Source organism: Epinephelus lanceolatus, chromosome 23, assembly GCF_041903045.1.
Source record: "Epinephelus lanceolatus isolate andai-2023 chromosome 23, ASM4190304v1, whole genome shotgun sequence".
Lineage (NCBI taxonomy): Eukaryota > Metazoa > Chordata > Actinopteri > Perciformes > Serranidae > Epinephelus > Epinephelus lanceolatus.
Genome location: NC_135756.1, coordinates 17,721,360 through 17,743,441, shown reverse-complemented (window position 1 = coordinate 17,743,441; position 22,082 = coordinate 17,721,360). Strand labels below are relative to the sequence as shown.

The 22,082-nt window shown below is 40.9% G+C and overlaps 1 protein-coding gene across 9 annotated transcripts in view; it reads right to left on the bottom strand.

Annotated features, from left to right (window-relative positions):
- Nucleotides 1-1,936: 1,936 nt before the first annotated feature.
- The window catches only part of LOC117249617 (ELKS/Rab6-interacting/CAST family member 1-like), a 216,466-nt gene continuing 196,320 nt past the window's right edge, over nucleotides 1,937-22,082 (bottom strand). For 8 of the 9 annotated variants that reach the window (XR_013490432.1, XR_013490431.1, XM_078165427.1 and 5 more), the window contains one exon: nucleotides 1,937-3,950. Coding sequence is in view for 6 of the 9 variants with exons in the window: in XM_078165427.1 (XP_078021553.1) it covers nucleotides 3,813-3,950 (138 nt within the window). In the remaining 3 variants the exon portion in view is untranslated. The remainder of the gene's footprint in view (nucleotides 3,951-22,082) is intronic. The other variant, XR_013490433.1, reaches the window with a different exon arrangement.

Sequence of the window (22,082 nt, the reverse complement as noted above, 5' to 3'; positions counted from 1 at the left end):
GAGAGGAAAGATGTTCCTGTCTCTGTCTTTATCATTTGTTCTCAATTAATCTAAACAGATCAGTCCTGGCGTCTCTCACATAACCAACAGTCACAACTGTGTGAAGGAGTTTGTGAGTGAGGATTAATCAGAGGGGTGACTAGACGATTATACTTTTCAAAAATCTTTTTATGGCTTTCCTCAATCTTTTTTTTTTTGCAGATCCATTATAAAGGTACAGTTTACCCTCAAATCAAAAATACATGTTTTTCCTCTTACCTGTAGCGCTATTTGTCAGTCTTGACTGTTTTGCTGTGGGTTGCAGAGTGTTGGAGATATCGGCCGTAAAGATGTCTGTCTTTTTTTGAATATAACAGAACTACACCAATCAAAAATTAAATGCAACTTTGCTGTTTAGTTCATATTTTTCACCTCAGGTTTAAGTGAAAGACCTAAGATCTTTTCCATGCGCTCAATAGAAATAATGCTCTTAAATTTTGGTCACAAATTAATTAAAATCCATGTTAGTGAGCGTCTCTTCTTTTCCAAGACAATCCATCCACTTGACAGGTGTGGCAAATCAAGGTGCTGATTGAACATCATTGTTACTACACAGGTGTACGTTGGGATGGTCACAGTGAAAGGCCACTCTAAAATGTGCAGTTTGATCACACAACACAATGACACACACGTCACAAATTTTGAGGGAGCTTGTCATTGGCCCACCAGAGCTGTTGCCTGTGAAATGAATGTTCATTTCACTACCGTAAGACATCTCCTATGTCGTTTCTGTGAACTTGGCAGTACATCTAACCAGCCTCCCAGGTTACGATAACAAACTGCTGTTGTGTCAATACCCTGACGAGGACAATGAGCATACAGACAAATATTCCTCAGACACCTTCTGATAGTTTGTGCAGATATTCTTCAGTTGTGCAAACTAAGTGTTGCATCAGGTGTACAGGTGGCTGGTCTTACACAATCTTGAGTAGCTGGATGTGGAGGTCCGGAGCTTGTGTGGTTACACGTGGTCTTTGGTTGTGAGGCTGGTTGGGCATTCCAAGGCACACCTGTGTAGTAACGACGCTTTTCAATCAGCATCCTGATTTGCACAACCTGTCAGGTGGAGGGATTATCTCGGAAAAGGAGAAGTGCTCACTAAGATGGATTTAAACAAATTTGCAACCAAAGTTTGAGAGAAACGTCTTGAATCTTTAACTTAAACTTGTGAAAAATGGGGGAGAAAAACAGAACTATCTAAATTTTTTGTTCAGGATAGATGGCACTCAGCTTGTGGTGCTCAAAGTGGCAAAAAAATACATTTGAAAAACTCAACAGCAATGTCTCTTTCCAGAAATCATGACCTGGTTACTCAAGATAATCCACAGAACTTGCTGTGAGCAGCTTCATGTAGGAACTATTTTCTTTCAATTGAACTACATCCGCCAACCAAATCACTGGGCAGAAGGAAACGTGCATCTACTCATGGATGAGAGGCTCATGCTTTTGACAGTGCGAGATATAAACATTAATGACGTCCTCCTCAGCTGAGCTGTAACATTAGACAGCTGGGTGGTGGGTGGTGCTGGGTGTAGATACACGCTTCCTTCTGTGTGGTGATACGGTTGGTGGGTGTTGTTTGGCAGAGAGAAAATAGTTGCTACTTGAAACTGCTCACATCAAGGTCTGTGGATTATCTTAGTTAACTGGGTCATGATTTCTGGAAAGAGACATTGCTGTTGAGTTTTTCAGTTGTATTTTTTTGCCGCTTTGAGCACCACAAGCTGAGTGCCATCTAGATTGGTAATAGCACTACAAGTAAGAGGAAATATATGGATTTTTAATTTGGGGTGAACTGTCCCTTTAAGAGGTCCCAAGTCAGAAAGCCTCAGCTCTCATCTGTAACACAGTTTACAGAGAAAGATGAAATGACAGATGGAGTCCTTTCACAATAAAATAAAGATAAATCAATATTTTATTCCATTCTCTCATTCTGATTTCAATCCAAGTCACAGTGACTCCCAGTCATCGCCGTTCCACAACATAATCAGTATAAAACAGACAACAAAATATTGGACTTACACCACAAGCTCAGATCTGATGGAGCTTCATTCCAAAATAAGAGCCTCTTGGTGTTCATTGGAGCATTTAGTAAATTCAACCCGCTTCCATTTCTCCTCATAAAACAGATGTGAAATATTTTGGAATGATTTACACCTGTGATTTTTTTTAATACACATCAAAGGTGCCTTCTGAAGGTGTAAAATCAGATCTGAGCGTGCAGAGTAAACCCCCATCTTTAGGCTTTGTCTCCACCAGGTATTTTCTTTTCAGGGAGCAGCGCTGGACAGCTGCATGTGGCCAGTCACGGCTGCAGCACTCCCCGCAGTGTAAGAGTTTTTAAAAAACCTGTTAGTGGAGCTTTTGATTGAAACAATTCAACCCTCTGGTGCTCAGTGCTGTTAGTGTTGAAATCATGCTAAGGCTGTCAGCGCTGTGGGAAACATGCATCAGAGTGTCATTTCCACTGTAAACAACAAGAACAAGAATTCTGAGAAAACGTTCCCCCGGTGGACACAGAGCCTCGTGTAGGTGCAATACACGTTCCCGCTAACAGTCTCCTGCGTACGGAACAAATCTGTGGTTACTTGCAAATCACAAAAAAAAAAAAAAAAAAAAATTTGACACATTATGTAACATACCAACCAATACATGACAATATTTTCAATTAAACAAGATTAGTGTTTTATATATATATATTACCAAAAGCAAAAAAATATATAGCAATCATTTTATATTCCCTACCTCCCCCAGGAAAAAAAGGTGTCTCAGTAAGGGTTCAGGTTCCTCCATGTTAACTCTAAAGGGATTGTCACAAAATGGTAAGAAAGGGGATTGTCTGAACACAACCTAATGTCAGCATGGACGCCATAACTGAACATGTTAGGTTCAAAAGAAACACAGAACATCTACACTGGTGTGTTTTAATAAAGGGAGTATTGCGAGATTTATTGTGCCTTTCATCAGTAATGAGGGGAAAAAAGAAAACAGATGAAAGTGTCGTGTTCCCCTGACGAAAGCTGCGTGTCTGTTAGCTAATGTTCTCTCTTTACAACATACACAACTGTCCAGAGACGACTGCTGAAACAAACTACAAGTTGGGACGTTTCATCAGAAAAAAAAAAAAAAGAAATGGAGAAAAAAGTTTAAAAGATAGCAGCAAATGATGTAAAGAATCAAAGGCAGCTGAAATAAACACACTTTTGTATCTGAACCAATCAAATAACAATGTGGTAACAGCGTGTAAGTCTGGCATCAGAAACAAACCTGGCAAGCACCACTCACTTTCACCCTGTTCAGACAGTTTGAAAATAATTTCCATCCCTTGGTAAAATACAGCAAGTCACGATTACAAGTCTGCTGATTGCCTGCGAGGACACAAGATGGCCGCTGTGAAGTGTCACAGATGGCGAGTGCAGTGACGGCTCCTTCTGTTTCCGAGCAGTTAGGAAAATACATCTCAAAAACATCAACTACTTCCAATTAACATGCCAACAAAGCACTTTGAAAGATGAAGAATATTTCCCTCAGATGGCACCGTTAGTTTGAAATGATAGCGACTAAAGACATGGTGGAAGAATATGTTTCAGTATGAATGAGAGTGGCAGAGAAAGTCTTCATCCTGTGATTTTACTCATGTATCAGAAGGTTATGGTGGCTTGCTGGAGACCTCCGATGCTCCCATGTGTGTTGGCGTGCTTTCTGACTTTGCGTGCAAACTAATGACTGTAAGCTTCGTTATGTTTCTGTCAGTGTGTGTGTGCACTCGTGTGTCAGCAGCTGTCCTCCAGAGCGTTGACCACTTGTTCCAAAATGTCGGGGCATCGGTCGGCAATCTGCTGCAGGACCTGATTGGCGTACTCCTGGAGCTCCGCCCCCTCCCTCTCACACAGCGCTAACTCCGCCTCCAACTGAGAAAGAAAGACAGAGAGAGGAAGAGAAGACAGATTTTAAATGTTTTGTAAACCTACATCTTGTGATACAGCCAACACAGTAACATGGAATTTAAAGGGACAGTTCACTCAGAAATCAAAAATCCATATTTCTCCCCTCACCTGTAGTGCTATTTATCAGTGTAGATTGTTTTAGTGTGAGTTGCAGAGTGTTAGAGATATCGGCAGTAGAGATCTCTGCCTTCTCTCCAATATAATGGAACTAGATGACACTCAGCTTGTGGTGCTCCAAGTACCAAAAAAATACATTTGAAAAACTCAACAGCAATGTCTCTTTCCAGAAATCATGACCCGCTTACTCAAGATAATCAACAGATAGATTGTGAGCAGTTTCATGTAGGAACTATTTTCTTTCTACCAAACTACACCTGCCAACTGTATCACTGTGCAGAAGGAAGTGTGCATCTACTAATGGACGAGAGGCTTGTGCTCATGACAGCACAAGATGTAAACATTAATGGTGTCTTCCTCAGCTGAGCTGTAACGTTAGCTAGCTCAATGGTGCTAAGTGAGCTAGCAGTAGATGCACACTTCCTTCGGTGCTGTGATACAGTTGGTGGGTGTAATTTGGTAGAAAGAAAGTAGTTCCTACATAAAACTGCTTAAAACAAGGTGGATTATCTTGAATAACCGGGTTATGATTTCTGGAAAGAGACGTTGTTGAGGTCCCGTTTATACGACAACGATTTCAACTGAAAACGGTAAACTTTAGTTGCGTTTTGGCCGATTGTTTACACGACAGCTGTGTTTTGGGTGCCTGAAAACGCAACATTTTGAAAACAGGTTCCACAGTGCAATTTTTTGGAAACAGCACCGTCTCCGTTCTCATGTAAACTTGCAATATGCAGTTCCTCTGAAAACGGAGACTTTTCGCACATGCGCATTACGCTTCCAGTCACTAGGCATGCGTGAGAAAGTCGACCATCACAACAACAATGGCGGACTCCTGAGCTCCGCTTGTGCTGCTCACCCTTTTGAATTTATCAACGCTTCCCCATCACAGTGTAGATTTACTGTAGCAACTCCACCTCGTCATTCGTCCAGACAAACGTTTGTGCGGTTGCCATTTTGTTTGTTTATACATCGCCGCTCTGTTGAAGGAAGCGTAAGCGTCACACCACCAGCTACTGGCCTGGCATGTATACTACAGCGCTTTTGGTCATTTTTGCGGATCTGTGTGCACGGCAATTGTTATCAAAACATTGTCGTCTAAACGCGGAACTTTTTTCAAAACGAAAATAAGAAACGATTCTGTTTTCAGTGGATCGTTTTTGTATAAACATGGCCTGAGTTTTTCAGATGTATTTTTTTGGTGCTTTGAGCACCACAAGCTGAGTGCCATCTAGTTTCATTATATTCAAGAGAAGGCAGACATCTCTACAGCCGATATCTCTAACACTCAGCAACTCACGCATCAACAATATGGACTTCTTAAGGAATAGTTCATCACCATTTTCATGTTGCATGGTTTGTATGTAGCTGAAGCCAGGTGCTGAGCATAAAGACTGGAGAGACAGAGAAACAGCTAGCCTAGCTCTGTCCAAAGGTAACAAATCAACCTGCCATGTTAAAGCTCATCAATTAAAAAGTCTTATCTTGTTTGTTTAACTGGAGTATAAAAACATCAAGTTTCGATGTAATGGGTTAAGTATCCGACTATTGCTTAACTTATACACAAAACTGTTTTTACAGTAGGCTTTTTGTACAGTTTAAACAAACATTATATATCTGTCATCTAGTGAGCTTTCAAGGTGCTGGTAGGCAACTTTTGTTCCCTATGGACAGAACCAGGCCAGCTGTTGCTCTCTGTTTCCAGTCTTTATGCTAAGCTAAGCTAGCTGACAACTGGCTGCAGCTTCATATTTAATTAACAAATATGAGTATGGTATCTACCAAGTCATCTAAGAGGATAGCAAATAAGCATATTTTCTAAAATGTAGAACTACTCCTTTATATTCCATGGTGCTATTTTCTTCCTTTCACATAAAGAGATGCAAGATGGACATACTTTTCACTCTGGCGGAGAGACAAAACTCTTCTCACAGCCCCGTGAATAATCATGAAGCATGTTTAAGGTGACACACACACATGCAGACACACGTACACATATCGGACTGTAATCTGGAAACACCACAATGTAGTTCTTTCTGCCCATACAGAGTGGAACATTTCTGGGAGAGAGCTCTGATGTTATTTTCTTTGGCTGCAGCCGAGCTGAGACGTCAAACCTAACAGACTTAATGACCAATACATCTGTATCAATAAGAGCGCCGCTCAAACAGTCATGTAACACAAGCCCACATTTATGTTGGTGTGTGTTTGGTGTGTGTGCGTGTGCGCGCGAGGCCTGGGTCAGATATTGGCAAGACATTTCCTCGTTAAGTCTTAACCTCTTCCCTCTGCTCTCATCTCTTCGCCAGCAAATCTCAGTGGCATTTTATATCACAGAGGCTTTATTCATGTGTAAAACTGCTGTGAGTAATAATACTGTTAATGATTAATGAAAATGTGCCCAATAAATCACACATAAATGTAGACCCTTATCCATATATTATGTTGTTACATTATTTTTGGAGAATGTAACAGTTTCTTTTGCAGTGATGTGAATATATAGAAAGTTTAGGTCAGTTTTCACACATTACTTTGGCAACACTGTGTGTAATGTTTGTATGGAATTTCAATTTGGATTTAGTACTTCTGGTCCAAGATTACACATTTGTAAAAGAGAGCCTGTGTTAAAAAACTGTGTGGACGTTTATTAAACAGGCACATTCAACTTACGGCCGGGCTGCCGACCATTTTCTTATTTACAATGAAAATAGAGTGATTCATACTGGGATGTTTTTTGTACTTTGAATGTGAATAAGGTGGCAGAGTGCATAAAAAAGCATCAAAATGCAGCTTGTCCACACACAAAAAAGTGCCAACAGAGGATCACAGCAACAGGGGTCCAGGCTAAGCCCCAGACGTCCTCACATCCTAGAAACACCCATGTACACCCGACCTGTGCGGGCCTGCTGCCACTGGATTTGCTTTTTTTTTTTTTTTCCATTTTAATCAACATTTTATTGATGTTTGTTTGTTAACTGGCCCCTGGGCTCCTGCCATTTTGCAAAAGTGGCCACTGGGCAAAGCGAGCTGAGTATCCCTGGTCTAATGAAAGATGTTTTCAAGTCATTTGGGGGAATGTAGGATGTGTTTTGGAGCTTGGCCCATTGTGGGGAATAAAAGTCAGGACATCATGGATCTACTAACTCAACTTTGATCATTCATTTTAAAGTCTGCCTCATTAAAAATATGCACTTAATGGAAGTGGAAAAACTGAGGGATATACCTTTAATGTCAATATTTATTTAATGATTTATCAATATTCATTCATTCATTTTCTTTAACCACTTATCCTGTTGGGGGTTGTGGGGGCTGGAGCCTATCCCAGCTGACATTGGGCGAGAGGCAGGGTACACCCTGGACAGGTCACCAGACTATCACAGGGCTGACACATAGAGACAGACAACCATTCACACTCACATTCACACCTACGGACAATTTAGAGTCACCAATTAACCTGCATGTCTTTGGACTGTGGGAGGAAGCCCACAGTCCCGGAGAAGCACCCGAAGAAAACCCACGCTGACACAGAGAGAACATGGAAACTCTTGCAGTGAGGCTACAATGCTAATCACTGCACCACCGTATGATCATGTTAATAAAGCCTTTTGAATTTAGTATTGTAGTGTAGCTTATAGTGCAACAGAAAGTAATCAACATATACAATAATATGTAAAACATACTTATTTTTCATGCAATAAAACAGCTTTACTTATTGAATATTTATAATATTTATGAACATCTTATGGTATGGTACATCGACATTGTATGTACTGTTTTTTTATTTCTGTATTTCATTTAAGTGTTATTGTTTTAACTTCAGATTGTGTTGTTTAACTAACTTTTCCGAACAGTACGTTGAACCTAACTGCATATGAAATGTGCTTTATAAATAAAACTGCCCTGCCTATTCTCCTTTCAGTCTGTACTGTTTTCAGATTTTCTTGATAATATAACTCAAACTAAAACAAACAGTAAGTCTTCAAATCTCGTGGACCCGCATTGCCATGGCAACGAACAGCTGGACAAGCCCTCTAATCAGAAGAAGATATGGTGGAATACACAGCATCTGCTGCCCGAGGGTAAGTAAGCCTCGATAAGTAACGTTACACAAGCGAATAGGTGTAATTCCATGGAAACAATTTGAGTTTTTTTTGGAGAAAGCTTGCAAGGTACTACATCCGACGTTATTTCATTGTTTCCCATGAAATTAGTTTCTATTTGTGGCGGTGGTGCAGAGACATGGACTGTCAGTTAGCCTTCAGTCAGATCTGTCAATTAGCCTTCAGTAACCCGCTGTAGCAACTAGAAATCAGCCAAAGCAAACCCTAGCACCGGGAGTCTAATCCTGGACCGTAGTGACTCCCTGCCGACACAAATGTTGCTAAGGCTACAACAGTGTTATGAAGCTCGGTCTGAGCCACTTTGTTTCTGTACCCTTTACAGAGCTGGGCTGTGTATTAACACCAACATTTTTTTCATCTCATACAAAGAGACAGTTAGCTGACCCTGAGGACAATATATTTGACAGACAGTGTACTGGTTGAGAATCACAGACTCCACCTTTAATGTACACTGACTTGAAACCTGGTAAACAGTCATACACAGTATGCACACTGCAACAAGAGCTGGGAAGTATTTCCAAATACTACTTTTGAGAGACAGAAGGACTGATTGAGAAATTTAGAAGATTGAGGAGAGAGCTGAGATGAGGAAGAAGACAAGAAAATGAATGGAAAAGAGAGAAAAATGGAGAGAGTGAGTGAAGAGAGTATGAAGGTATGCACCACTCCGCCCTTCCCTGAGCAAGTGTGTAGGTGTGTTTGCAATATTTTATTGTCCCTATCCACAATGCCCAAACATCCTCTGGCCAATATCATCATTTTTTGTGAAGCATAGACATATGTGGGCATATTTCCCACATGTCACTTTATGTGTTTGCAGGTAATTCAACTTAATGACTCTGCATTTTAGTTACAAGCCCCCAGAAAAACACGGCAGTAAAGATAAGGCCTTAAGACGATTGAGAGGAGATAAAAGGTTTAGTACATGTCTGCTGTCTTCTGCTCTTTGACTCACTCAGCCTTGACCTACACCGCAGAGAGACACTTGAAAAGGCGTTTAAAAATCAAGATTAAATGGGTCAGACACAGCGCTAATACTACCAGGATCATATAGAATGAAGATACAAGCAAGAGATACTGTCACAGTAGTTACAGCACTATCTGCAATATTCTCACAGGTTAAAGTTGGTGATCAGGACAGTTTTAACAAGGGAATCAGAAAGGGATATTGGCTTTTATGCTGATGACATGGCCTAAGTTTGTCTTTTACAGCAAACAGACCCATCAGGTGAAGCTGCCTACCTGGCTCACACTAAGGCCATTAATGTGGCCAAGACTAAACAATTGATTATTTGCAAAAAACAAGATATAGCCAGTTTCACTCGATGGTTAACGTGTTGAAACTGTGGAAAATTTTAAATATCTTGGTACGGTTCTGGACTCCCATGTGAGCTTCTCTGGAGATACTGAGTATGTTTTCAAGAGATGCTTACAGCAACTTTATCTATTAGTGTACCAAAGTATGGTTGAGAGTGTTTCAATGTTTCACCTTCCTGTTTGGTACGGTCATCTTAACTGTACATCCAAGAATAAACTTTCTAGGACTATGACGATGGCAAGTAAAACAGTTGGCAAGCCACAAAAGCCCTTGACCCAACTTTTTACAGAAAGGACGAGGAAGAAAGCGAGGAGTATCTTGGCAAATGGCTCCCATCCTCTCTTCAGCTAGTTTAAGCTCTTGAGCTCTGGGAGGCACTATAGAGTCCCTCTGGCAACAAAATGTATTTAAGAAGTCCTTCATCCTGAGTGCCATCGGTATCCTCAACTCAACAAAGTGACTGATGAGTTTTAAACTACAGACAGAAAATGAGCTAATGTAATGTGTTTAAGTGCTTTATAATGACTTTATATGCTTGTCTTACAATGTTGTCGTGTGTGTTTGGTGAGCCGAAAGACAAATTTCCACCCATTGTGGACAATAAAGATCTATTCTATTCTATTCTATTCTATTCTATATAATCCCAGTTAATCAAAGGTTCCCAATTGGTTTGTGACCCGGTGGTGTCCTCCTCTGTGCCCTTTTAACCTCTCTAACTCCACCAGGACACCGACGTCCTCGCTCCCCTCCTCCTCTGTTAAATGGTATCTCCCAGGCGCACTACGTCATCAAACCACGTGATGTTTGGTATTGCTGGATTCAGGAAGCTCTCGACTTTTCAAAAATAACATTGTTATTCTTTTATTTCTTATGTATTTCGCACCAGAGCAGCCTAAACACACAAAGTCCAAAACTGCGATGAGTGGTGACAAGTCACGTCATGCCATTTTTCGACGGGAAAAAGTTAAAGGATTACTCACGATCTTATGCGGAGCTGTTAGCAGGCACGTAGCTGTTTTTAAAAGGTAAGAGTCTCACTCCTACCACTATTTTTGGCTGAGATTTACAGTCTAGAAAGTGGGATCATAACTTTCACGTTTCATATGGCTTTATTTGGTGATGTTTTATGGTGTTTCTGTGTCAAAAACAACATCAGCTATCATAATCACACCTGATTTCAATAAGGTACAATGTTTGAAGCTGGCTGAGTGTTGTTTGATCATTGATAGTACTGTTTTGAAGCCGAGTGACCGACTTGTCTTTTGGAGCTCCGCCTGGATCTTTGCATGGAAAAAACACTGTAGAATGGTCATACTTTGAGCAACCTTCAAAAAATTTGAAACAAATGTTCATTGATAGTGTGCCTACAGCCCCACAGTGTCATTTACCTGCTCAGATGAAGCCACAGACAGTTATTCATCCTGAAAAACATTTTTTTATCTTTTTTATTTTAGGCAAAATCTTCAATTTTTTTTTTACTGAATTCAGAGGCCCATTACTCTGTCTATGTGTCACCTAGAGTGTTTCTGACACTTTCACAAGAAACTTCAGAGAGTTTTCTTTCTGGCAAGACCTCATGCATGTAGTCAGAGCGGTTCAGAAGCTACAGTCATTTTAATTTGGGTATGTCATTTTAGGTGTTTTTGCTACAAAATGGGGGTGGAGTATTAAGAGATTGAATATGTCCACAAGGTTTGAGCTCTACCTAGCCCTACTGGCACTGGACTCGTATTACCTGGGGACCTTATGGGATTTAACCTCCCAGTGTATTTGCACAGGATAAGCAAAGGCTGTATTTTACTAAAGTAACTGACATTATCCCCCGGATATGATGCACACAGTCATTTGTAACTCCACTCTACACAACACAGAAAGACTACACAGCACTACTAGCAGTGATGCACAGTGTTAACCTCCTTTTATCTGTTAAATGTGGGTTAAACAAACAGAGCTGATTCTGCCACAAATTGTCACGTCATCCTTCTCAGGATCTTTTGAGAGTTCGCTCTTCTGATTGATTTGAGCCTGGGAATTCTGTGAACAGGTCTCCATGCTGTGTTGCTATTAGCTTCCTGCACCCAAAATGCTGTCAAAACTTTCATCGCGCAGTAAGTTTCGATCAGGAAATAGGCAGAAACGAGGCATAGAGAATACAGAAAGCCTAAATACGACCCCAAATCACAGAGATGCTGATTCACATGGGATTAATATTATCCCACGACCTCTGTGTTTGGCACATTTCACCAAATTTAGGTAATTTGCGGTGGAATTTTTACTTGACAAATTCCAGACATGGTAGTTTCGTATGGTATTAAGATCACAGATGAGCTCAGCATTTATTAGAAATTAGAGCTGTACCGATACCGATACCAGTATCAGAAATGCCTCCGATACTGCCTAAAATGCGGTATTGGGTATCAGCGAGTACAGCCTATGACCAATCCGATACCACGTAATGCCTCACATCATTACATATACGCACGCTACAGGCAAACGAAACGGAAAAGGAGCGGAGTTTAAAAAGCATTCTACTGTAGCCTTTAAAATGTCTTTTTTACCAAATTGTGTGGCTGCACTTTAACCTGTGTCTTGATCTGTGTCAACACTGGGTAATGATAATAAAAAAAAAGTTTTATGGCATTCATTCTACTATTATGTATTCATTTCTTATATATTTTACACAGAGTTTTAGGAGTTGAGATATACAACAATTCATATCCTATCCATTTTTATTTTACGCACTGGTATTGGATTGGTACTCGGTATCAGCAGATACCTATGGTTCAGGCATGAGAATCGGTATCGGGAAGGAAAAAGTGGTATCGGTACATCTCTATTAGAAATCACCAGAAGTCCCCAGGTAAAACTAGTCCCGTAAAAACAGGGCTATAGATACATTTTCCTGTGAAAGAAATACGACTTTATTTTAATCACTTTCACATCTTGAAAGAGCAAAACACTGTTTCACAAAAGGCAAAGATTAGAAAAGTCGGAAAAATGTAAATAGAAATATATGTAATACAACAATTGCTTAAATATTTTTCTTGCAATCAAGCAGAAAGATCCTGACCCCCCCAGGCTGAGAACCACTGACCTGAACTATTTATTTGACAGTGAAATTTAAACGTATAACTTCAATCTGTATGTGTGCACACACACGGTGCAGTAAGTGTCTGGACCATGAAGCAGTTCCACAAAAAGCTCCTAAAAGTTTTTTTATGTTTTGTATTTTTTAGTAGATAATGTGGTTTTAAACCGAGAACATGTTGAAAACCTGGCTGACTTCTTGCCCCAATGGTTTTTATTGCAAATCTGTGTCTAACAGAGTCACCACATCCTTAAATCACCACAATTAAGCAGGTGGGAAAAATGTTCTCATGGCTGATACGTGTGATAGCCAAAACTAGAAAAATAAGACCCAGGTTTCCACAGAAAGTAATCATAATATAATCCTCCGTCCCCATGCTGCTAAGCAATAAACTTCCTCTCTTGCTACAGTCACTCCATGGCTCATTTATGGCCTGAAGAAATTAAATCTAAACAATGTTGCATGATACAGTTTCCAGTTATGAGGTATAAGTTTGGATGTTGTGGCTCCCATGGATCACGTCTCATGTAATCACAGTGTGTGTGGTCACGGAGAAATGTAGGCGAAATTATCCAAGTGGGCAGAGAGGCAGTGTTGCCAGATTCATGACTTCTGTAAGAGTGTGTGTGTTTGACTGTTAGTGTTTATGTCAAAGCATGTGTGTGTGTTTAGGAGATGCATTGGTGTAGGTTAGTAAGTGTGTGATACAGTGGTTTGGGTGTTTGAAATGACAGGTGTGTGTGACACTAAAGTTGTGCAAGCTCAAGTTCTGATTTAAAGAGTGACAGAGAGGATTGTGGGAAGCAGAGAGATAGGCAGAGGGAAGGGATAAGACGTGTGTGTGTGTGTGTGTGTGTGTGTATAAGACAAAGTGAGGGTTTGTTGAAGATGATTTTTACTGCAGCCATTAAAGCTCCATTATCGTGATGGATCATTATCTTCCTTATCGGGGGCCTGGAGACACACACACACACACACACACACACACACTCAGTCCAAACCTTGCACTTGCGCACAAACATACATGCACACACAGGTTATCAGCCTGGGAATGAGGATGACGATGAGGTGTGTGTGTGTGTGTGTGTGTGTGTGTATGTGTGTACACTGACCCCTTGACACACATTGCAGGGCTTGAACCTCTTTGCAGAGGAATGCTAATGTTTTCTAAAGAAACCATAACTCAGCAGAGAGAGATAGAGACGCAGAGATTAGCAGAGACAGAGACGGGTACAGCCACAAATATATGATCTAACTGGAGTGCATTAGTCCGTCCTGAGCAGGTCAACATCCTGCTACACACACACACACACACACACACACACACACGGTACAAAATTACTTCACTACAGTTTTTACATTTACAGATGATCCTGAGGCCAGAGGTCTCTCTTTATCAGAGAACTGTCTCCGTCCACTTCATGGCGGTGCATTTTAAACAGTTAGCTTCACCTTGTTTTGACTTGTTTAAGGGGAAATGATGTAAATGAATCATGAGGTCCAGTCTCATGTCTCCATAGATCAGGGCTGCGAACAATGAGGCCCACTGACCCACTTCCACAAATAATGTAGTTACTCCTTTATGTTTATGAGCGAGTTAAGTCAGCTTAAGTAAAATACTGAGCCTGGCATGCCATTTATGAAACAAGGAGTTTTAAGAGGTAAAAGCAACCACAGAAGGTTGGATCATGAATCATAAATGACAATGGGTTTAATGGCTTCACCTTTTTACCTTTAAGTCTGAGTAAAGCAAAAATAAACATGTGTAATGTGTTTGTCAAATGCAACCAGCCAAATTGAGTAATTAAAAAAGTCGTCAAGTGTATAAAATTATGTTTCAAATTCTATTCTCTGCTCTGAGACACTGGGGGTGTGACCGCTGAGTGTGATGAAGCCACGCCCACTCCTGGGAAACTGCAGTCTGTTTTAATTGCAGTACCACCACACGCTTTATTGGACTGGTGCAGCCATACATGTTTGAGCTACCAGAGCCAGAATCATAGTCAGAGTCAGAGGACAATGACCTGTCTGAAAATCAACCTAGTTCTTCTCAGTCTCCAACAGAAAGGTAATTTTTAGCAATTATTTCAAACAACAGCAAAACTTGACAGCTCTAGTTCTTACATTAGGCTGACCAAACGTCCTCTTTTGCCCGGACATGTCCACTTTTCACGTCCCGTCCGGGGCGTCCGGGTGGTTTTTATAAACTGATGATAATGTCCGGTTTTCCGTGTGTTTGTGTGTGTGTTAGAGTGCGGCACGGGCCACATATTTCTGTCCGAACCCGAACCGAGCCCGACATTATTTAATGACCAAAGCACTGAGTTTGTGTCACACAGTTGTTATGGTTACAGACTATTTAACAGGCTGGGCGTGCTCAGCGGAGAGGGAGACCTCCGTGTTTGAGACGGGAGCGGGAGGTCCGATGCTTCCAGGGAGACGAGAGGGAGAAATATAACAAAATAAGATAAAATAGGAAAAACCTGTCTCCCTCTTTTATTTTATTTTCAGCATTTAATCAAGGCGGAGGCGGGCGGCTGGAGGTCCGAGACTTCCAGCGAGGAGAGAGGTAGAAACAAACAGCCAATGTGTGTCTGTGTGTGTTGTGTTCAGGTGTTGTCACGTAAATAACAGTGCCCAAGCAATAAACAGGACAGACAATAGGATTTTATTTATTTTTACACTACATTTTCACTGAAAGCTGACCGAATCCGACCCGAGCCTGAATACAATTTATAGCTACATTTTTGACCAACCCCGGCCCGACCTGTCGGGTACTGTCGGGCTCGGATCACCACACTCTAGTGTGTGTGTGTGTGTCCCCTGTTGGGGCCTATCTGAATTTCTGTCTTTGAAAGATATTATTTTGTAATATAACTGAATTTTCTATCCATACATATAAATTTTAAATATATTTAAATTATAAGGCATCTTTGAGTAAACTGCGAGTATCATTTAAGTAGGCTATGTCGTGGCCGACCGAGTGTACTCTTTTTTGGAAATCAAAATATGGTCACCCTATCTTACATAGTGTAGGGTAGGGTTGGGCATTATGCTAAGGGTTGCTTCATTGCATCGTGGAGCAGGCTTTTAGCCCTGCCTAAAAAATCCTGGATATAGAAATAAAACAGTCTAATTCGACAATTCAGTCCTACACAGTTCCAAGTCTTTTCTTGTATAATGTATTTAAAAAGAAATCACTGGTATTTTGCGTCTAAGCTGGCATTGTCTCCACATGGTTCTCAATATGGAGCTGACTGAGCCAGCGGCTAGCAGTTAATGGTGCTATCAATGCGAACACTGCTAAAAAACATGGTAACAGTGCTGACAGAACTCACAGAGAGTAAGCAACAGCGGTGAGCTAGACTAGCCAGTGGAATACACACACAAGGACTCAATGCGCTACAGAGGGACACACTGCTGGACCGTCTCATGCAAGGTTGCCTGAAGTGGGGCTTACAGGCCAAAGTTGGCCCACCAAAAGGTGCACTTTGGCCCATCATATCTTTCTAGCAATTTTCTAAAAATGTAATAAAAGAATTATAATATAAATCAGTGGTTCCCAACTGGTGGGTTGCGGTCCAAAAGTGGGTTGCAGGTCCATTCTGAATGTACCGCAAGTGTCAAGTGAGGTAAATGCTACTTTTAAATATGTAAAATCCCTCATTATTAATTATTTTTTATAACCTAGCAAAGCCAGTGACACAGGGTGACACTTTGCACAGGAAGTCAGTTTTGCATGAGTCAGTTAGGAAAATTATGGAGAGGCAGAGACAGTGGCACATGGACAAAAGGCATTTTAATTAAGGGAAATGGGATCCCAGTACCATTTTGCATCTTGACAATACTATACAGTAGGTGTTTGCATTTGGCTCATGGCTCACTGTTAAGTTTCAGTTTTGGCCTCCAAGGGAAGAAGTTTGGGCACCCTCAGTCTACTACAACAAGAAACAGAGATGCTCAGATTACACACAGAGGGAGCATGACGTCATTCTTAGCTCAGGACGCCGTTATTCCACTATATCTTTACATAGCCCATAGATGCTTGCTGTTATAGTAATTCTCTGAATGGCGTATACAGAACCTTTAATGTACTGATTAATGAATTTATCAAAAAGGTGATGGAGCCCCCAAGTAAGAATTAATGTCAAATTTATTTTATTTTATACTTTAAGTCCTGAACTGCGAGGTTTAGAAACAAAATAACATCTTCCTACATTCCTATCCTATCCAAAACACGCCAACTACAAATTTCATCCAATCTTAACCAGCTTTGGCACTTAAACTATTTGGATAATAATGAAAAACATGGGTTCATTACTTTTAAATATTCCAGCCTGTTTTCCAATAACTGCTAGACTGCCTGAACATAAGCAAGTAACAACTACAGTGACAGAGCAGCACTGCCTGGTGAGAAATGTGGAGGGTAAGAAAATCGAAACTGAGGTGAAAAGGTCGACTGTTTCTGCGAGAAAAACCTTTACGACAGACTCTTATTTAAACAAAACCTGCAGAAAGACATATGGCAAGGAGAGGATGAGGGTTAGGACACAGAAAAAGTCTGGAGGGCAAAGTTTGACCTAATATTCCTCAGCTATAGTGTGGCAAGTTGCATGAGCAAAGATATGATCAGGAGGTTTAAAAGGGCTCCAGACTCCTCAGCTGCAGCCCTGAGCGGTGCTATAGAAACACCATTATGAGTAAGAGCAAAGGGATAAAGTATAATAGGCCTATATTGGCTATTATAATCCCTGTCTCTCTTCCTGTCTCTATTTAAACCATTAGGCTCTTACAGGCTTACACTGCATGTAGACTGCTTTATAAGTTGGCCGCCTATACACTGCGCCAAGGCCAAAAGCGCCTGACTGAATGTGTGTGAATGTGTGTGTGCTCTGTCGTAGTCCGGTGCAGTTGTAGTCCATGCAGCTTAAAACGCAGGCTAACGAGCTGCAGTGGGAATAGAGCCTGAGGACTTGTACCTGAAACTGCTCCTGGAGGACTTGAAAATACTGCACTCCTTTAGCGCTAACAGCTGAGGAAAAATACAAGGGAAGTGTGTGTTGCGGGCCATTCAACATCACTGGATAATTTTATTTTAACAGGTTATTCAATCAGCCAAATTGACTGTAGGAACATATTCATATTTATAGGATCAGCCTCTGGGAGCAGTTAGTTAGCAGGGAACAGCGGATTAAAGCACAAATCTGGGAGTTCCCCCCCATCCTGTGTCTTGCTCATGAGCACTTTAGTAACTATAAAGGAAGGAGAGAAACGTAAATCTATTAGTTCAGCTCTCCAACATTCTCTCTAGCACCTATTAATGCAGGTTAAGCAGATAGAAGTGAACCTGTGACTGTGGTGACTATACTGGAACACGTTCATAGACAACAGGGGGTTATAGAGCATATAAAAAAGACTTAAACTGTAAACTGGCCCTCTAGGAGTAACTACACAGGGCTGGACTTACAGCACTAATGGCTGCAGAAATAAACAGCAGAAACAGACTCCAGCATTGACTGTATAGGTGTAACCTCCCAGTAGGCCGATCTGAGAGGAAACTGATTCACTGTGTTAAAGAGGACCTATTATGCTCCTTTTCAGGTTCATACTTGTATGCTGGGTTTCCACTAGAACATATTTACATGCTTTAATGTTCAAAAATACCAACTCTGATTGGTCAGTGCTTCCGGGTCTATAGCGGCACTTAATACCCTTAGAAATCACCAGTAAAAGCTTCCAAACTAAAATCTTCACAACCAGACACATTCCAGCAGGAATATGATCAAAATCAGGGAGAAATCAATAATATTAGCAATCAAGATTACATTTTTCCCTGACCTTAGCCTGTAGCTTGCCAACTTGGTCAGTTCACAGTGGCACAGTTCAGTACTATCGCCCGAGTGCTTTATCTCCTACTATACATCATCTACTACGCCTAGTAAAATAAATGCTGCCTCCACACATCTGAGTGTAATCAAACATATAAAACAATGCCTAAGAGACAACCAACACAATAACATATAGCTCATCTCATCACAGATCATAGCCTGACTATTTATTTACTCCTTCACTTAATATGTTTTTTTTCTCCTTTAAAATGTCTGTCTGTGCATTTGTAATAACACATTGTTAATGTTTTTGAATTTTCAAATTGTAAATTTGAATTGTAATTGTGCCTCGGCAACACATTAGAAATGTCATGCCAATAAAGCTTATTGAATTAATTTGAGTTAAACAAATTAGCTTAAGCCTGTAACAAAGGATGACAATTGTCTGAACAATTCTGTTCAAACCAGAACAGATTTTTCTTTTTAATGTCATTTTATTTGGCCAAAAACAATCAGCAAAACAGAAATAGTACAATGTATATGGTTGAAATTGTCTTCCCATCCCATAAAACATCTAACTATCCCTGAGATTTGCTCATTTATGATGACCCACACATAATGGGAGACAAATTGTAAAGTCATCTGCTTATGTATCATTTTTAAAATGAATAAAAAAAAAGACTGAAGGCAGGCTGGTGAGGAAAATTGTGTTTTGCATAATATAGCAACCATACAGCCCATCAATAATTAATGTTATAGTGGTTCAGGGAGCCACAGTCTCCAACACGGTCATTTGAAAATGCAGCTTCAAATACATTAATATGAGGAGGTAAAATGTCTGTTAAGGAAAAACAAACAAGATGCTGCTTTTAACACAACCGGCTTCTTTTACAACATCATCTTTTATTTCTGTTCACTTTGTGTGTTCTCTCCTCCTGAGCTTTACAAAGCCTCGACTATCACTGCGATCTAAACCACAAATTTCATGTGCAATTCTGACCATTCGGCTACGTAACTCAGAGCAAGCATGGCATCTGTACATTTTCAAGTCTTTCATTTGAAAGCTTTTCAGTGTTTGTAAAAGTCACAATGATTTTATGGCTGAACTTGAACTTGACAAAGGAAACGTCCGCAGCATTAACAACAGAAATATGCCAAGCTGAACTTTCACCACGTCTGCCACTGTGAGCTCCAGATAGAGACGAGAAGAGTGTGAGAGCGCAGAGCATGCTCCTGTGCGTTTTCCTTTGTGTGTTCATTTAAGTCTGTGGCCTTCACCTGTCACCATCACCAGCTTGTCTTTCCATTACAGACAACAGAGGACGGAGAGGCAGAGAGGTAGAGGGTGGAAAAGAGAGGCAGTGATTGAAGCGGGAGCTGAAAGAGTGCGACAGAGAGTCGGAGAGGAAGAGGGGAGGCAGACTGATCAAGAGTGAGGGACAGCAGCAAAGGAGAGACGGGGAAAGACAGAGAAATTCAAAGAATAGAGAGGACAGAAGAGATGAGAGAAATCACGTTGAGAGGGACACGAGAGTGATAACCAGAGACGGAGAGAAAGATCAAGGAAGAAAGACAAATGCATGTTAAAAGAGGGGGTCTGGTAAAGCTATTAAGCTTGGATTCAATAAATCTGCATAAAAACCCAGCAGTTAGTCTGTAATGACCAGGCCTCTGTGTGTGTGTGTCTGCACGTGTGTGTGTGAAATGGGCACTGAGGGTCGGACATGTGTGTGGGTGCGTCTGACTGTCTCTCCTTTTGTCTGTGTGTCTAAGTGTGTGTTTGCTCTGTGTGTGTGTGTGTGTGTGTGTGTGTGTCTAATGGTTGTCGAGGACCTCTGCGTCGTATTTAGAGAGAAAACAATCATCCTTGGAGCAGGAAGCAGAGCTGCCTAATGAAAGCCAAGAGAGACCCCAGACCACAACGCAGCACAAATGGATGGGTCTGACTCTCGGCTCGAGACAACCTCCCAAACCTCTCTCCTCCACCTCCTCCACTCTCTGTCTTCCCTCCACGCCATTCCACTCTGTACAATTTCATTCGCACCAGACAAAAACACTTTTTCCTTCACAACACGGCGGCTGTGTCCGATTTTAAGACACAGGTAATTGCCTCTCGTGCTGTGAATGGCTCAGGATCATCACATCCAGGACATGGTCAAACTACACTGCACTCTGCTACTGCAAATCACCTCGCCTCTTCCTCGCTATGAAGGAGGCCCGGCTCCTGCTCTATAAAATCATGTCTGTTCGCTGTCCTGGCTCCACAATGGTGGAACGAACTCCCAAGTGACATCAGGACAGCGAAAAAGTCTGCACATCTTCCGCCACAGACTGAAAACTCATTCGTTTGGCTGCACCAAAGTCCATAAAAGAGAAAGACGAAGAAAAAGTACATCCGCAAATTTGATGAAGTCAATGTGTTTGCATGATTTTTGCTCTTTTTTAGGTTATAAATATATTGGATAAAGGTTTCAGCTACCATAAAGGTGAAGTAATGTCATATTTCCGGCTAAAAGGAGCTGTTTTTCTAAGGGTTTGTGAGGTTTTCTTTTCACAAGTCAAATGTCTTCCCAAGTAAATTGAAAGACAAAACTGACTTTTGAAATGATAGTATTTGAACATTATCCCTGCAAAGCTTCAAAAGAGGTGATCTTATCTTGCAAAAGAGACTGAGTCCTTTCAGTGTAGAGGCCTAATCATCAAGTATTCAAGCTGTGTGGTCGTATAAGGCCTGCCCAGCACTAACTTCTTTTTTTTTTTTGTTAGAGGATTTTACCAGGTCAGATCAGGACAAGTCTCAAGAAAAATTTAGTCACAAAGCAGTCAAGGCCAAGTCATTTTTTTATGAATCAAGTCTGAGTCAAGTAAATGAAACATGGTTAAAAACACACAAACAAATAATACAGTCACATTATGTCACACTAAAACAATCATTTATTCCTCCATTCTCATAATTTACATCGGCTCACATTTACAGCAAGTCATTGGTATGTGCTCTCAAATCAAACTTTTTTGAAGGGTTATTCGTTTACCTGAAGTGTCTTGAAACAAATTTCACCGCTGATTGTTTTCTTGATAGACTCTGATTTTTTATTTATTTATTATCACTAGTCTGTCTGACCAGTGGAGTGGGGGGGTTTCAGAGTGGGGGTGAATCGGAACAGCGGTGTTTCAGAATGGAGGGCTGTCCCTGGCTGGGCAGCGCGTCTGCGCTCATCTAGAGCATCATACCTTGATGAAGTGAAAGGAATAAAGATAAAGATAAAATGATAACCCTTTTACTTCTATTATTATTATCTTATTATGCCAACTGAAGAATTAAATTTGTTTATTTGGGTGTTTTAGCTCTTTTCTCTGGAGCGGAAACTGACGCAAATGAGCTCATTAATCAATGAGGGGGGAAACAACATGATTCGACGATTAGTCCGCTAAAGGAAAAATCTGTCAAATCAGATTCGACTATGAAAATTCTTAGTTGGGGACACCCCTAGTTCTGAGGCCTCTCTGCCTTTCCTAGGTCTACACAGAAAGCCTCCTCCATGTACCTACATGAAAAGCCCAAGGCAGGAAGAGCAAACCTCTCTACCCTTTCACGTGCAAACAAGGAAAGCCCAAGGCAGGAAG